The sequence below is a fragment of the Gambusia affinis genome, linkage group LG13 (genome assembly GCF_019740435.1).
Source record: "Gambusia affinis linkage group LG13, SWU_Gaff_1.0, whole genome shotgun sequence".
NCBI classification, from domain to species: Eukaryota; Metazoa; Chordata; class Actinopteri; order Cyprinodontiformes; family Poeciliidae; genus Gambusia; species Gambusia affinis.
In genome coordinates, this window is record NC_057880.1 from 886,107 (window position 1) to 903,853 (window position 17,747).

Sequence of the window (17,747 nt, forward strand, 5' to 3'; positions counted from 1 at the left end):
TTCACAGAAGAAATAAACCATTCCTGTTTTGATTAGTTCATTGTGTTTTATTTACATTTACTGTGTATATATAAAGGTACAGTAAGTATGACAGCATTGTTGTAGAAATACATTTCTGCCTCAAAATTCAGGCATTTTGAGATCCATCTCAGAATTTTCCTTGAAAAGCTTTGAAATTTCAGAGATTGAAAAGTCTAAATTCTGCAAAAAATAAAAAATAAATAACAAATATGACATTTTTAGATTAATCTCATAAGCATTCTTGAAAATTTTCAAATGGCAGGAATACGCCATTGCACCTAAAACAAGAAACTGTTAAATAGGCTTCAGTTGTTTATATTTCAAAACAAGCAATCTCAAAGTTTGTTTAAAAGAATTCCTATTATGATATTTTGTGGCACTATTGTTATTGCAATAAAAGTGATGAGCGTAACTATTTACTTCTTTTTTAAGTAACTGTCTGGCTTTGAATGTATGGCATTATAAAGCCACAAACACAAATACTGCTATTGAAAAATATATCTATTTCTCTCTCCTCATCCCACATCAGATTTACTCCAAACGACACAGACAGAGAAACAACCATGAAACTCAAAGAGCCGGTCTGCCTCTGCTTTATACGTTGCAAAAAAGCAAGTGAGCTACAACTAAAAATGATTGACTTGAGGTATTACATTTCTGGTGATGTAATCAGAAATTATATTAAAGTGAATATGTGCATGTTGTAGATTGAAACAAAACTTATACGTGTTCTGAATGGAAACATTTTATGGAACAGGAAAAGAAAAACAGAAGACGGGATTTTTGCATTGTGTTTTCTTTTTCTTACAAATTTATTTAAACCGCAACATCCTGATTTTTCAAATGTTGAAACTGAAAGATGTTCCAACTTTTACAAAAATGATATAAAACATTATAAGATGAATTTCCACCATTGTGTTACTGTTGGTGTGTGCTTTGGAAACAGGGCCATACATTAAGACCCAGTTTTAACCACATCACCAGAATCAGATACTCTGATATGACTGGAGAGCTAAATGTAAAGAATAATGTTTTCAGCAGTAAACAGGGACAACGGCTAGTCAGTGATGGAAAGGAAAATAAAACCTTTTGCTTTCTTCTGACTCCTGTTTTGGTCTCTGGCGTTCCTCATGAAGTCAAAAACATGAGGAATACTTTTCCTTAGACATTTATATTCTGATAATTGTCAACGCTGCATACAGCCACTTTAATGTTGACTTTAAAAATACTCATCAATAAACACCATCTTACATGTTGTTAGATTATTTTTTTGCTTTTAACTCCTTCCTTTATGGCTTTCAGGTTCCACCGAACATTAGTTGAGGTCAACACAGCTGCTGTTGCCACCATTAGTGACCAGAGGGAGATAAGTGCTGCTTGTTACAATACCAGCTCACTGTATTTTCTCCTCAAGATAAAAGACAGCATTTCTTTTTTTTTTTTTTTTTTTTTTTACCATTAAGTGAATTGCTGGCAACTTAGCTCTGCTCGATACCGGCAGGTAAGTGGAAGCAAGAAGTCGTCTCCTTTCATCACCATCTTAGATGTTTTTAAAGTGGTTCTGGAGATAAAAGAAGCTGTATGTTTTAGGAGTGAAGTCAATGGAATAAGTTCAATAGGGGAGCACAAAAAGCTAATACAAATGCTAAATTGGAAAATGGAAGAAAAGGCAACCCTGACTCATCAAAGTGTACTTTGTACTGTTAGCCTAAAAAGCTAGTTTTGTAAACCATTGTTTTCAATAATCTCTTATTGTACAGTGGTCCTGACTCCAGTAAGGCACTGAACGAATTCCAGTTTTTGTGAAATAGCTAGACTGAATAAAAAGCATTATTGAGTAGCTTTTTTTCTTTAATTGTCAAAAATCATAGACAACATTGAGAGCTCCTTTTGCATTTCTCCTCTGTCCTGCGCTAACTAAACTCCCTCTGGTTGAGGACTTGGGGTCAGCTAAGCCACATCCTGGTGATTGATGCCCCATCCAGACCTCAATCTTTATGCCATTACAAGTCCATTGTATTGGGTTAATTTGGGCCACGGACTGAGGACGACTGACCACTTGGTCACGCTGGCTGTCTGACGCAGGATTACAAAGCATACAACTGTCCTCCACCCTCATTGAAACCACACAATGAAACCTGCCTCAGCGAGTGTGAAGAATGATGCCCCTGTCACTGATTCCCATTATGTAATCCCAGCATGCAGTGGGATTACATAATGAAGGCTAAGTGTCCTTCTGTGCTGACAAAGACGCCCGCTATCTTTTTCTTCTCTGTGTACAAAGAGGAAATGAAGGGTAAAGGAAACAACGGATACATCATCCATTTGAAAATTAACCAGAGTACAACAGGAGCTTTTGAACAAAAACACTTTTTATAAGAAAAAAATAATATATATATATATATATATATATATATATATATATATATATATATATATATATATATATATATATATATATATATTTTTTTTTTTTTTTACACATAACTAAAATATATAAATACAGATAAATCCATGAATAAAAAAAGGAAAGATTTTGTTTAGCTTTGATTTGTGATAAACGTTATTAAATGTGTTTCCATAAATTTACACAATTTGACATTTGCTTAACGGAAAACTTTTTTGCCGTACAATGACGTGAGTTTTTGGTCAAACTGAAATTGGTGTATTTTATAAAACTGCAGTGGAAACACTTTTTCACTTCACACGAGTTACATAATCAACAACTGGACGTTGCCACTGGCGCAAACTATGAAGAAGAAGATGGCTGGTAGTTAGAGGATTGTGGCGCTGCAGGATTTTTAATGATGGGTGCCATCACACCCCAGTTTGACAGTTGACAGTTGGGGTGTGATGCAGCGCCACTAAAGTAATACAAGCCAAAGTATTAATAATCTATTAGTCCAACTTGACAGTTGGGGTGTGATGGCATAATTGTCTCATCAGACACAAAACAGTGCTTTGTCGTTACAAATGTTTTTGGAAACCATAACCATGTTTTAAATACTCTGAAATCAGTGTAGAAAACTTCAGGCCAGATTTGGTAAGTCATTCCATCTTTTATGCTGGTATAATCATAAATTTTCCTGTTTCCAATAATGCATTGAAAAATTTCCAGCAGCTTGTGTAAATATAAATTTTAGTTACAGCAATTGGTGCAAATCACCAAATCTTTATAAATATTACATTTAGATTCAGACACTAGATAATAAGAATTATTACCAGCATCTGATCTCTGTTGGGACTTTCAGCCAAACGTGAATTTCTGACTCTGTTTTCTATCAGTTTGGTAAACCTTCAGCCGAAGATATAAACAACCTACGTTATTAAACTGTGATTATAAAGAACCAAAGATGATTACAACAAGAACATCTATTAGTATTCATAACCTCTTTGTCACTGTGACATGAAATGGTTGTACCAGAGTTTACAGCGCTGCTCAGCAATTCCCTGTTGAAGCATTAATAGTTGTTAATTCATGCCGGTGTCAGGAGAACCAATGTGTTTATGTGAAGTTTTATGGTCTCCTCTTATAAACTGTCCATTAATGAATAGAGCTAGCGGTATTGATGAACAATAAAAATATATCAGGAAGCTTGTTATGAGACAGAGCGGATGAGACTGCAGGATGGTGGTCAATTGTAATGACAAGTCTGGTTTCTGGTTTATTCCGGTTGTTATTCAGATTCACTCGTTGCCTGGATGCCGGAGTCAAGATTTGCAACACAGGTGTTTTACTGCTTTGCAAATCTTTTTCATATGTTCAAAAATGCAGCGTCACTAAAATAATACAAGCCAAAGTATTAATAATCTATTAGTTCGGCAAACAATCACCTGTACAGTATGCTCCCAAACTGTCAAGAGCTGCAACATGGCAGACAATGAGTTTTCCGATCAGAAACCTTGGAGTAGTGATGACATACACAGCACCACATAAAGGCAGCTACAAAGTTGGTCTTCTATTGCCTGAGGAGCATTTCTAGGATTAAAGGACTAATATCCAGATAAACTTAGAGAAACTCTTCTATGTGTTTATCTTTAGTCAGCTTACTGCAATAATTTAATAGTTATGCCTAACAGAATCAGACAGCTTCAGTGGATGGAGAATACTTGCTTTAAATGAAGGCAGCTGCTTAGAGCTGCCTCTGATTAGTAGTAAATGAAACACTGACAAACTTGTTTGATGTGTACTGATGATTTTGATGACTTCATGATGGTATTATGATGAAAAGCACTTTGAACTGCTTTGTTGCTGAAATGTGCTTCACAAAAACTTGACGTGAATGAAATAATATTCAATTTTAAAATGTGTTGGTGGAGCCACTAACTGACTTAGACCAAAAGGTTTCAGACGACAGAAAAGTGTGTGGATTTCTAATTTAGGCTGGAGTGTAACCACACAGTAGTTACTCTATTCGGTGATCTCCCAAACAGCATTAGCTTGAAGAGCAAAGTAGCTTGATGCATGTCTTTGGCAACCAAACAGAAACAGGAGCATGACCAATAACTTTTCTAGTTATGTTAACTTAAATTTTATTAAAATGATGGCCACCCATCCTGTTCTGCTAGAACATTATCAATTACATTTCTACTGGTCTACTGAGTCTGAGTCTCTGAATAAAATTCTATACATTTGACTTTGAATCTGAATTTATATTTTCTTGCTTTATTATTAGCTTGGATAAAATTTTGTCTTATTTTGTTGACTTGTTAGATCTTTTATGCTACATAAATCTGGCCTAACTAATCACAGTCTCATTAACCCGATCACTGAAGTCCTGCAAATCCATGCAGAACACCACTGTCTGCTCGGCTCAACGCGTGCAGCCAGCAGGAGCCGCATGCACTACGAGACTAATCTATGCTGCAGGGAACAAACCTTCACTGTAATATCCCAGCCACAGATAAGAAAAAAGAACAATGGAGTATATTTAATAAAAGTTATTCACTGTGAGTGAGAGGGAAGATTAAAAAAAAATAATAATAATATAACTGGAGTCTGAAGTCCCAGTTTGAACTCTTTGTTGCGATTTCTGAAAACTGATGTTTTTGAAAGATGTAGTTTCTGAATGACAAATCTCTCAGGTTACAAATGAAACAATCTAGATTTACAAAAGCATGGTTTGATTTTGATAGATAAAAATAAAGTTACCTTTATATCATCTAAAAGCCCTTTTAAAAAAACTTGGGTAGTAGAAGATGCCTGAATTATCTGCAGCGTGTTTAGAAAGAAAAGTTGGGGGAACGCACACTGGCAAAGAGTGAGGAAAGAAATATGAACATTAATGACCCTGAATAGGCTGGGTCTCTGCACATCATCTCTACCTGCTTATTTTTTAATAGCCGTCTCCATTGCTCCGTTTTAAGCCTCCAGGGTTTAATTTCTGGTATTTGTGTGACTCTATTGGCTTTATTCTACAGTCTGGAGGAAAACTGCAGAGCCCTGAGCTTGTCCTTTTAAAATCTCCCTAAAGACTTGAAGAAAGTTTTTTCCAAGTTACAGTCTCAAGAACATAGAGATCATAGTTCATCATTTGAAATATATATATATATATATATATATATATATATATATATATATATATATATATATGTAGGGCAGTCAGTTTCTTTACTGGCTAAAGAAACTGACTGCCCTACATGAGCGACTGGCAGACCAAATGAACCAGCTGCTACAGAACGGGAACCACCCTGAATGGTTAACTGAAGGGCGCACAATCCTGATCCAGAAGGATCCAACAAAGGGCCCGGTCCCATCTAACTACCGACCAATAACCTGTCTCTCCACAACCTGGAAGCTCATGTCAGGCATCATAGCGGCTAAGATAAGCAAACACATGGATCAATACATGAGCACGACACAGAAGGGCATCGGGGTGAATAGCAGAGGAGCCAAACACCAACTCCTTGTAGACCACACAGTTGCCAGAGACTGCAAAACCCGACACACCAACCTGTGCACGGCTTGGATTGATTACAAGAAAGCCTATGACTCAATGCCACACACTTGGATCATCGAATGCTTAGAGATGTACAACATCAACAGAACCTTGAGAACCTTCATTGCAAACTCAATGGGGCTGTGGAAGACCACCCTTGAAGCCAACTGCAAGCCACTTGCACAAGTATCCATCAAATGTGGCATATACCAAGGAGATGCGCTGTCCCCGCTACTGTTCTGCATAGGCCTGAACCCCCTCAGCCAAATCATCAACAAGACTGGCTACGGATACCGACTCAAGAATGGAGCCAACATCAGCCACCTCCTCTACATGGATGACATCAAGCTGTACGCCAAGAGCGAGCGTGACATAGACTCACTGATCCACACCACCAGGATATACAGCACGGACATTGGGATGTCATTCGGACTAGAGAAGTGTGGTCGGATGGTTACAAAGAGAGGGAAGGTCATCCGCACAGAAGGGATCTCACTTCCAGAAGGAACAATAGCAGACATAGAGGAAGGTTACAAATACCTGGGAATATCACAAGCAAATGGCAACCTTGATGAGATCACAAGAAAAAGAGCCACAACCAAATACCTCCAACGAATAAGACAAGTCCTGAGAAGCCAGCTCAATGGCAAGAACAAGATCCGTGCAATAAACAGCTATGCCCTACCAGTAATCAGATACCCTGCAGGAATAATTAGCTGGCCAAAGGAGGAGATACAGGCCACAGATGTTAAGACCCGGAAACTACTAACAATGCATGGAGGGTTCCACCCCAAATCCAGCACACTGAGACTGTACACGAACCGCAAAGAAGGAGGCAGAGGACTAGTGAGTGTGAGAACCACTATCCAAGACGAGACATCCAAGATCCATAGATACATCAGGGACAAAGCCTCAACAGACAATGTGCTCAGTGAATGTCTCAAACAATGGGGAACAGAAGCTGAGGTGCCGGAGGAACCATCATGGGAGGACAAGCCCCTGCATGGGATGTACCACCGGCAAATAACCGAAGTGGCTGACATCAGAAAATCCTACCAATGGCTGGAAAAAGCTGGACTGAAGGACAGCACAGAGGCCCTCATCATGGCCGCCCAGGAACAGGCCCTAAACACCAGAGCAATTGAGGCCCAGATCTACCAGACAAGACCCAAGATGTAGGTTGTGCAAGGAGGCCCCTGAGACAGTCCAACACATAACAGCAGGGTGCAAGATACTGGCAGGGAAAGAATACATGGAACGACACAACCAAGTGGCAGGCATAGTGTACAGAAACATCTGTGCAGAATATGGACTGGAACCCCCAAGATCAAAGTGGGAAACACCCCCGAAGGTAGTGGAGAATGACCGAGCTAAGATCCTGTGGGACTTCCAGATCCAGACAGACAAAATGGTGAGGGCGAGCCAACCAGACATAGTCGTGGTGGATAAACAACAGAGGAAAGCCGGTGTGGTGGATGTAGCAATACCAAGTGACTGCAACATCAGGAAAAAGGAGCATGAGAAACTAGAGAAATACCAGGGCCTAAGGGAGGAACTGGAGAGGGCCTGGAAGGTGAAGACCACAGTGGTGCCTGTGGTCATCGGGACCCTCGGGGCAGTCACCCCCAAACTGGAACAGTGCTACAACAGATCCCAGGAACAACATCAGACATCTCAGTCCAGAAATGTGCAGTCCTAGGCACAGCCAAGATACTCAGAGAACCCTCAAGCTCCCAGGCCTCTGGTAGAGGACCCGAGCTAAGAGGAAGAAGAATCACCACCATGTGGGTGAGAAGAATTTTTATTTTTTATATATTTATATATATATATATATATATATATATATATATATATATATATATATATATATATATATATATATATATATATATATATATATATATATATATATATATATATATATATATATATATATATATATATATATATATATATATATATATATATATATATTTATATTTATATTACTTATAGGTAAGTAGGAGGGAAAATTTGTACTCACAAGCTGTAGAGAAAACAAGTTTGTAAAAATTTCATAAAATGTCTTTATCAACTTTTATCGGTGGCTTGTGATTGTTGACTCAGCATTCTATCAATCCCTGTCTGAAGTCTTCTGAGAGAATTGGTTATATTGCCAATACATAGTCTGACTAATATCTTCCTATACAACTCTACTTTTGATTCTCATTTCCTGTCAGAGCGCAGACTGGGATTTCTCTCCATTGAGCGTCATGTCTTCAGCTAAATCAGTGAACAGAAGGAGAAGCTTTGAACGATGATGTTGATTTTCTGTGCTGGTTTAGACTTGCAGTCTGCCTGTAATTTAGCGGCAGCAGCAGTGGAAGTGAACAAAGTTGTTCAGTCCGTGTTGGTCACACCGCTAAATATTCAGCACCTAAAGTCAGAGCCTAAGGAACATTTAAGACATTTTTATTATTGGGAAAGATGTTGAGGTTGTTGTTGGTAAGTTCAGATGCAATGGTTTGAAACTTGATTTATGTTTAGAGCAAAATGATCAGAATCTTACATGTGATGTGGATCTACTAAATCAAGGAATGTTGTCCTGAAAATAAGCAGATATTTTTTACATTTGCAACCTTTTAGTTTCTTAAATGTTGTTCTGCCATGTTTTTACCCTGTTTGTTTTCTTATTTCTTTGTTTTTAGCAAGATAAGTTACTCATTGTCCAGCGACAACAGATGAAAAATAGCCTTTTGGCTAATTCTGGTGAATTTATAATAATGTTAATGTGCATTGCCCCTACTAAATAAATTAAATCTAAATGTTTTCTGTTAGAATATTTTACAGTTTCTGATAGAGCCAATTTACCCTGATATACATTTTGGTTGGCAGTAGATTAAGTTAACCAGTTTATCACCAGAAAAGGAACAACAGCTGAGCAATGACTCGGGCGTGAAAAGCGTAAGAGCATTGACACTGTAGCTAACACCAGATTTATAAAAAGGGGACTGCGCTGAATTAAAATAAAGTGGTACTCTGTATAGGAGCAGGAGGACATGCAGTTCAGATGATGGATGAGTCAGATAATGAATGACGAAGAGAAGAAAAAAAAAAGCCCTAAAATGTCAGACTAATCTTCTGGCAGTCGGTAGAGACGCAAACGTCAGGTAATTTTTTGGTTGCATCCACAAGGCTAAAAATGTATCTGCAGATCCTCCATGTTAGCAATCAAAGCACTGAGCCACAAACAGCAGCTTGAGCTGCAAAATGTCTCTTTTCAATGTGTAGAAAAGGTAATTCTCCATCAGGTTTATCAAAAATTTGACAGAAAATAATAAGATATGTTAAAGAATCGCTGCTTTAGAGTGAAAAGTAGTTTTATTCAGGATTGTGTCAACTTTAAAGTATGTTGTTAAAATGTGGAAAAGTACATATATAGAATTTACAACAGATGAAGAGTATCAGCATCTGTTCCAGGATATCCAATATCTGCAAACACTGTAAACATGTTCACATTTGTTTCTGAGAAAATTTTGATTCAAATTGAGGGTTATCAAGTGACTTATGTGGTGTATCATATTTTTATAGCAAAAACCTACAACTTAAACCCTTAGGGGAAAAAAGTACAACCATTTTGTTCTGTGAAGTATTTTTAAAGTGAGAAATTGTGTGTTTTTATGTCTTTTTAAAATGTCCTCACAATAGTAATTTTAATTTACAGAGCTTTTCAAGTCAGAGGACTAAAAACACTTTACAACATAATCACCCAGATGGGTTTGGTGCCTTGCCCAGGGGCACGTCAAAGTGTTAGAGGGCAGGAAACTGACTCTGAACCTGCAACTTTGTGATGTTAAAACATATCCACAGTTTCTAGGACTTGTGAGTTATTAAACATGACAGGGAAACATTAGGGTAAAATGTAAAATTTTAACAGAGTCCATCCCTTCACTTTTCAACGACCAGGAGGCCAGACCCTGTGGACGAAGTGAAGAGTAGTCATCAGTGAAATACAGACAATTCACACACGATTTGAGTGAAGTAACAGTTTTTAATTCGAAGTTTTGTACAGTACATTTTTAGATTTTCACAAGCTAAGATGTAAACAGACAGGTAAGGGTAACTTCTGGTCATTTCAGACAACAGATGGGTTGGTGGTAAACGGTGAACATGTTTACCGTCTTCAGATGAACCATTTTTAAAACAATTTACTCTGATCTCCCATAATCTGAAGAGACTTCAGGAATTACAATTTAAGTTTCAGAAACCTTCTTAGAATCGGTTCTGAGTGAAAACTTTATTATGAGGCAACTGTTAATACATTGTTTCCTCCAAACCTTTTTAAAGGAGTTGCCATGTCAAATTCTGGCACACTATGAAATAGTCTTACTGAATTATAAACACCAAAGCAGTTTCCCTATCCTATCATCACCTTTGTAATTAATTTTGGAGATAAATCCAGAAATAATTACATTATCTGCTCGTAGCAGTTTTAGGACATGGTGGGTTCATCTCGTTCACTTCAACTCTTAAAAATAAAAACAAACCAGTAAATAAAAGTTAGAAAAATAATTGTCAATCTTAGCCAAAAAAGAAACTAACAGCTCATTTCAGCAACTTTGTAAATGGGATTCATCGTACAAACAATATGCTTTAACTACAAGGAGAGGGCGAGCCTCTTTCTCAGATGCAATAATATTCCGTATACATACAGAGAAATATACATTTGTCATAAAAAAAATTATATTCTGGCTTATTTGTTGTACTTTAAGTTGAATTGGAAAATTGAAACAGTTCACAATGCTCTGAAAGAGAATATTATTAGCCATCAATTTGTCCAATTCAAAAGTGTTTCAGCCAAGTACGTACAGTGCATATCCATGTTTATGCTTGGTAAATAATATTGCGGTTCTACGATACGTTAACTGTGTTCTGATTAGCTACATGAACCAAAGCAGCGACTCTTTAACGCTCCCCCAGGAGCAACGGACGGTCAGAGAGAGAAGCTCAGCGTGCCGAGGTAAATCCTGAACACAAGCTGCGAACGAGATGTAGAATGGAAAACAAGGTTTGTCATTTCCTGTGGCAGGAAACAGACACTGTATGGGTTCAACGTCACAGTCTTTTATAAACTTTTTCTTAAACTTCTTGGAAATTATACAGAGCAGACAGAAGGTCACAGAAGATAATGAGAGAAAAAAAGATGAAAGTTGATTCGTTGCTCAACTCCAGCTAACACTAAAGCTGTTCGTACAGTTAAACAAAGTATTTTATATCCCCAATGTTACTGACTGATTCAAATGAAATAGGTCCATCAAGTATCATCTACAGTCATTTCTATTGTAGATATTTTCTTTAAATATCTAGGCACCAATATTCCATGAATAAGATTAATGTAGTACCAAACATTTCTCTGCTGTCTTGTTGCAACGTGACGATCCACAGAAATTAGTTAAACTGGAACTAAAATGTCAGCTCTAGAACATTATGTGTTTTTAATTCTCATTTCTGCCAGATGTGGGAGCTGATTTTCTTTTAAAAAACATCAGTAGTTTTGTTTTCTGTGATGGCATGTTATAGATAAAGAAAGAGTAGTAAATTTGTGCCAAGAAACTAAGAAATTTAAAAATTATCAGAAAATCTCAGAAATATGAGAAAAAACTCATTTCAGAGTTTGAAATAGCATAGAATTGCAAGAAAAAATAAATTTTGAAATTAATAAAAAAAAAAATTATACATTTCTGAAATTTCCAAGTGTTTACTAGAACATTTTCTAATTAGACTTACGATGTCAGAGTTTTTTTCTATCAAATTTTCAACTTTTGGATATAAAAATTTCCTTGTTTTTGCCTCGCAGATTTCTGGGATTACTCTAAAAATATCTCAGCTTTTTTGGTGAAAATTTACTCCTCTTTTTCTATCCACAATGACCCTAATACACCACAGCTTGAAATGTTTGCACCAAATTAATGTTCTTGAGCAGGAAGTTCTAATGGAGCATTGTACCTGATTTATTACAGCACAAATAGATAAACGTTTTAGTTACAATGGCTCACGATGCTGCAAAGGAAACAGTTTATTAAAGGACCTTTGTGTTAAAGAGGCTTGAATCCTTGAATCCTAAGCTGTTAGATTTTGCTTTAGTCCAACAGAGTCTGCTTACAATGATTTTTACAAGTCGCCGTTAGTGTCAATAGTCATTAAATACATTTCTTAATCTGTCAGCAGTTACTATGTTTATTAGACCGTTCATACTGTGCTTTGTACAAGGAGTCACACCTCTTGAACTCCCCACAGCTCACTTCATTAAACTATCCCCACTGTGATGTATGGTGGTTGACGTATCATGTGGTGATGTTTTTTTTTCCCAGCAGGTAAAGATGGAGCTAAATCCAGGGACAGTAGTTCACCTTTTAGCAGAATAAAGCTAACATATCACAATATGTTAGAATGGCACAGTCAAAGTCCTGACTTAAATCCAACTGAGAATTTTTGACAAGATTGCGAAATTACAGTTGAGACCAATGAAACTGAGGCTAAGCTGTGTTGTCTGTTAAAAGCTTGCATAGTTTATGAAGTACTGTGTCTTGATGTGCCACATAAAATATCAATAACATAAATTGATGATTTTGGTTGTCACAACAAAATAAATGGGAGTAGTTCAAAGGGTGGAAAAGCTGTTGCAAAGCACTGTGCAACTAAACAGTGAACATGAGCGTTAACAATGCTAACTGTTAGCACTGTTAGCAGCATTGGCTGCCTTGGAGCAACAATGTCTTGAGTTAAATCCCAAACCTGGGGTCTTTCTTTAGGGTTTTGCATGTTTTCCCTGTGGATTCTCTCTGGGTTCTCCAGTTTCCTTCCACGGTCCTAAGCTTAACTGGTAGCTTTAAATTGCTCATATGGTGTGTATGAGTGATTTATTTGTTATTGTTGGTCCAAAGTGTGTCTGTTTTGTCCCCTGACGGACTGGCGACTTTCTCACGGTATACCTCATCTATTGCCCAATGGCTGCTGGAGAGAGAAAAAACTGGTTACAGCTCAGCTGACAATTTTACCCTCTAAGAAATCCTGTCAGAAATCTGTGACTGTTGGGTTATAACCAATTAGCACAGGGTGTGAGGTTGGAAGGATTTCAGAAAATAATCAATTAAACCCACTCTGACATTAGGGAAGCATAGAATTTGGGGCAATTTTAATTAAGAGTTGTTGAAAACGGTTGACAATTTATCAGGTGCATGAGTTTCAACCATAAGATTATTGTTCATGAGTTTTGCTGTTGTCTTCCATAAAGGAACTAAAGAATGGAGGGTTTTAAGGAGGTGCAGTAACAGACGACATGTGATGTATTTGTTTGTGGGACTTTGCCATGTGTGCTTATCAGCTGACGTTAGTGTTCAGAACGAAATACAACAAAGACATTTCTGGGTGTGGCCTTTGAAACTTTTACACTGCTTTGAAGCAGGTAATGTGCATTTGAGTATTTAGTTAAGCTCATAAAAATGTAAAATACCAGATCACATCATTATCAAAACATACACAAATCACAAAGGAGACTGAACAACACCAAAAAATGCTGCCTCAGTGATAGATTGTAACTTTACTGAACTTACTGTTAAGCAAATGATCCCACCAAAAAGCCTCCACACGCATACATTAATGGGTGAAAACTTGAATGGGGAACTCTGAAAATTGATGTTAATTTACACTGTGTTTCAAGGGTCTTTGCTCATCCATCAGTGGAACGTAGTCCTCAAGGGTATTCTGTCATATCTTCCAGCTCAAGCGGCATTCGTAAATGCTTCAAATCCACATTTCTGACCGAACCAGCTGGAATGAAGTGAAAATGTCTGATAAATCACAATTTTAGCATTAAGCTGCAAAGCAAAACCCAACGGATTGGGAAACAAAAGTGTAAATGAAAAGATCTGGGGACAACAAAACTACAACAAAGGTACTGAAAAAGAAAGGATATCTTTTTCCTTTTTTGCTTTCTTTTATACAAATATGAGTTTCTCAGTCCATAATTTGCAGCTTTCTGGCAGCACAGGGCTACAAGTAGCCCTGCACTCCAAAGTAGAGCAGCAGGGGCAGCAGGGAGGTGACGCCCACAGCCTGTCTACAGACAGCTGATCCTCGCAGGATGGCGTTGGACGCGCTTGGATCATCTACCTTTGGAGCCTGGGGATCAGACTGAAAGGAATGCATGGTTTAATGATTCTAAATGACTCGTGATGCAAAGACAAACAAATACCTCAGTCTTAAGACAGACTTAAGATTAGCTGCAGACAAAGCAGAGGCCTACTTCTTTCACTTACATTTTTATTAATTTATCCACATGTCTGCTGTTTTGTTTTAACGCCCTGTGATGAACTTCAAACAGGACTCATATCTTTCTTCCATTTGTTTTCTTTTTCCAGTGACTCCGTGTGAAAACAATTGCACATTCACTTTAATGTGTGAACTATAAACCTAGCTTACTCCATCTTTATATCATTGTTATTGCTGTATAAAAATTCCTAACTAAAATAAACAGTTCTTAGCCTGGTGGCAAAATAAAGCCTGGTGGCCCTCCAGGCTGATAACACTTTGATAACTGATAATTGATAATACTGAAACAATTTCAGATTTTAGTGTCCTGTGATGGACTGACAACTTATCCATGGTGTTCCACACCTGCAGAGCAACCATTTGGTTCAAGTCATTGAAGCTTAATCTTAATATTAAAGCTATGAGAACACAGTCCATGTGTGTTTGTGTCATAAATTGTAAATGACACATTTAGATCTACTAGATCTTTAAGAAATAGATATAGCTTTTTAAAATATTTTGACAACATTAACGCTTTAGCCCATGTGATTAATCTATGAAGTTTAACGAGTTAATATTTTATATAGCAGATAAATCATGTTACCTATTTTGATCAAAAAGCCTCTACTAGTCCTATTTTGTTGACAGCAACGCGGTATGTGGTCTTGTACTGTGGTCAGCAATGCAGAGTCACAAATGTGAGGGAAATATGAGTGAGTCAGACTGATGACTCAGCAGAAAATTTCACTTTACAAAACACCATGATGAATGTTTGAATAAAACCAAGCCAGCATGTTGCCGACTTGTTGTAACGGTGAATTATCCTTCAACCAGTTTAGAGTTTCCATTTCTAAATTTTGTTTGAAACAAAATGATTTTCCTGAATCTAAAAACCTGGAAAACTGAGATGGTTGGTTTTAGGCAATAAAATATTTTCTTCAACATTTTTAGGAAAATGTGAATTTCTACATTTCAACATTACAAAGTTAAGATCCTAGTGGTAAATTGTGATTAATCACAGCACTAAGGTGTGATTAATCTTATGCATTTTTTAATTGATTGACAGCATGGAGCTTTTTCTCTGGACCTTGGAACTTAGTTATTGTTCTGAGAAAGGATTTTACAGTTTTGATGTTTCTCCTAATAATAACTGTCAACAAGCCCCAGCCTTTAGAAGCTGCACTTACAGTTAAAAAGTTATCCGGAAGCCTGAATATTTTCATGAACTTTTTCCCCTCAATAAAAACACATTAAATTTTCATTATTTATGAGCTTTAGAAAAATCCTCACCACATTTTTATTGGGACATATTCAACTTTTACATTGCACAATGACCTAATCAAATCAAGTTAATCAAGGGTGACAAAAATATAATAAAAGGTTGTTTTTGTAACTATAAAATCATGAAGTGAAAGAATAAACAGTCTCACATGTGAAGGTATTTAAATTAGCATGACCCAGCATGTAAAAGGTATGTTAGTATTTTTGCTCCATTGCTTTTTATGCTGCAAGCCAATGGCTGGGTCATCTCCCGGCGACCCGGTTCTGCTTCCACTAAATGTCAGTCCAGTGCATAGCAGTGCCTTATTATTGCAGAATGACATTTACAGTGAACTTTAAAAGTCGGCAGATAAGCAACGATCCCATTTCAGCCTCAAAGGAACTACAAAGACCAAGAGTTTACAGAGAAGGCAGCAAAGATTGCTGTGGCAATCACCGTCAGAGGAAGGTCAGACACTTCCAGCAGCGAGGTCGGATTAAGAGCCTGTGATGATTTGATCACTCAGCAGATTGCTTGGTGCTCTTAAATAAAATTGTTTCCAGGAAGAAAAAGACTGAAACTGTTGGGTTTAATGTGTTTGGGGTTTCTGGGAGCTGTAATATGGTTCTAAAATTTAGGAGAAAATGTCTGTTTAAAAATATATTAAAGAAATTATTTTAGCCAACAGTGGTACTTCTGTATTAATGTAAATTGCCAATGTGGTAAATGGACATACCATCTATGAAGTTTTTACCACAAAATTGTTTTAAAACAGGCAGAATGGTGTAAGAAAGTTTATATGAACATCTTTGAAACAGATTCATATTGTTCATGCAACTGAGTACAATTTTATTAAAGTCACTTGCATGTTCCAATTCATACAAATGAATCAAGGAATAGACAATGAACTTACTGAACAGACATCAACAGTGGCGTTTGAATGTAGTTTCTGAGCCTGCAATGAAAAAAAATGACAAAAAAGAATTAAAAATCACAAACCAAACACTAACAATTAAGCCCAAAATTATTCAAACCCTGAGAGATTTTCATATAAAGTCATCTGTTGATTTGATCAGCGACATTAATGTTTTAAAGTAACCCAGCCAGAGTCCTGGCTTGAATCTGTGGAGAAAGATGAAGATTAGGGTGATGACACTTGGAGCTCATCACCAAAAACAAGCATGTTTCAAGGGAAACATGTTCAAAGAACAATTTGATTGTTGTAGTTTTATTTTATTTATTAACCTTGATTTTACCAGTATAAACTCGGATTGTTCCCTGTCAGAACATCTCAGTGCCCATCTGCCGGATCTCCAAAGTCAATTACGAATCACTGTCTGTATCCGGCCAGGATGAGCAGCCAGCCGGTGGACCTGCACTGCCACAGCTGGCTGTTTGACCCAAGAGCAGAAACATAAACTGTAGCTCTGCTTCACCAATACAAAAAGGTTTGGGTGCATAACTTTTAAGTCAGACTGAAGTCAAATTGGCCTTCTCCACTATTAATCTGTCATATTCATGAACCTCATTTACTAGACACTTCATATGAGCCTCTTTACAATACTGAAGAGTAACGTTCTCCACCGTCACCTGAAGAGTTTCTTCACCTGGGGAAAAATGTTGCTTGCAGATGTTGTGCCAGTGATCTACATCAGCTGTATCATTCCTAGCTTTAGATTGAGGAATGTGAAACTTTAATTGCTTTCTAGGATGGAATGAAAACAAACTGCAGCGTGCGTCTACCTCCGTTCCCTCTGCATCATTATAGAAAGGTCACTCTGGATCTCACATCTGTTTTCCGCCTGGAAACCACGGAGTGAGCAACCGTCCTACAAAGCAGTAATTTCTTCAGACAGCCAGATGTGGGAATGAAAGCATGATTTGTGGTATGTGGAGTGTAACTTGCACGACTTGAAATATTTCTCTGTAGATTTTTGCCTTACCTTTGTTCCCATAAACGGAGTCACTGAGGATACAATAACGTACTCAAACAATAGGTAAAATCTTGGCTGGCTGTATAGGTTCATTAATTTTTGCCTCAAGACATTTGGCAAACCCTTCCTAAGTTCACTTTGCAATTCATTTGGTATGAAAATATAAAACTTTTCCCATAGATGAGAGTAGGGCTGAATTTTTCCCATTCTTAATACGCATAAACAAAATCAATAAAAATACGTACGTGGGAGGAATGCATGTTCCTCCCTACTGAGAATTTTAATCATTTTATTTAATAACTT

General features: G+C 37.2%; 1 protein-coding gene across 3 annotated transcripts in view; it reads right to left on the reverse strand.

Moving 5' to 3' along the window:
• Positions 1–9,978: 9,978 nt before the first annotated feature.
• Positions 9,979–17,747, reverse strand: part of gfra1a (gdnf family receptor alpha 1a) — a 118,022-nt gene continuing 110,253 nt past the window's right edge. For all 3 annotated transcript variants that reach the window (XM_044136479.1, XM_044136480.1, XM_044136477.1), the window contains 2 exons: positions 16,424–16,465; positions 9,979–14,132 (listed from right to left, as the gene is read on the reverse strand). In XM_044136479.1, the coding sequence (XP_043992414.1) occupies positions 13,992–14,132; positions 16,424–16,465 (183 nt within the window). In that variant the 3' untranslated portion in view covers positions 9,979–13,991. The remainder of the gene's footprint in view (positions 14,133–16,423; positions 16,466–17,747) is intronic.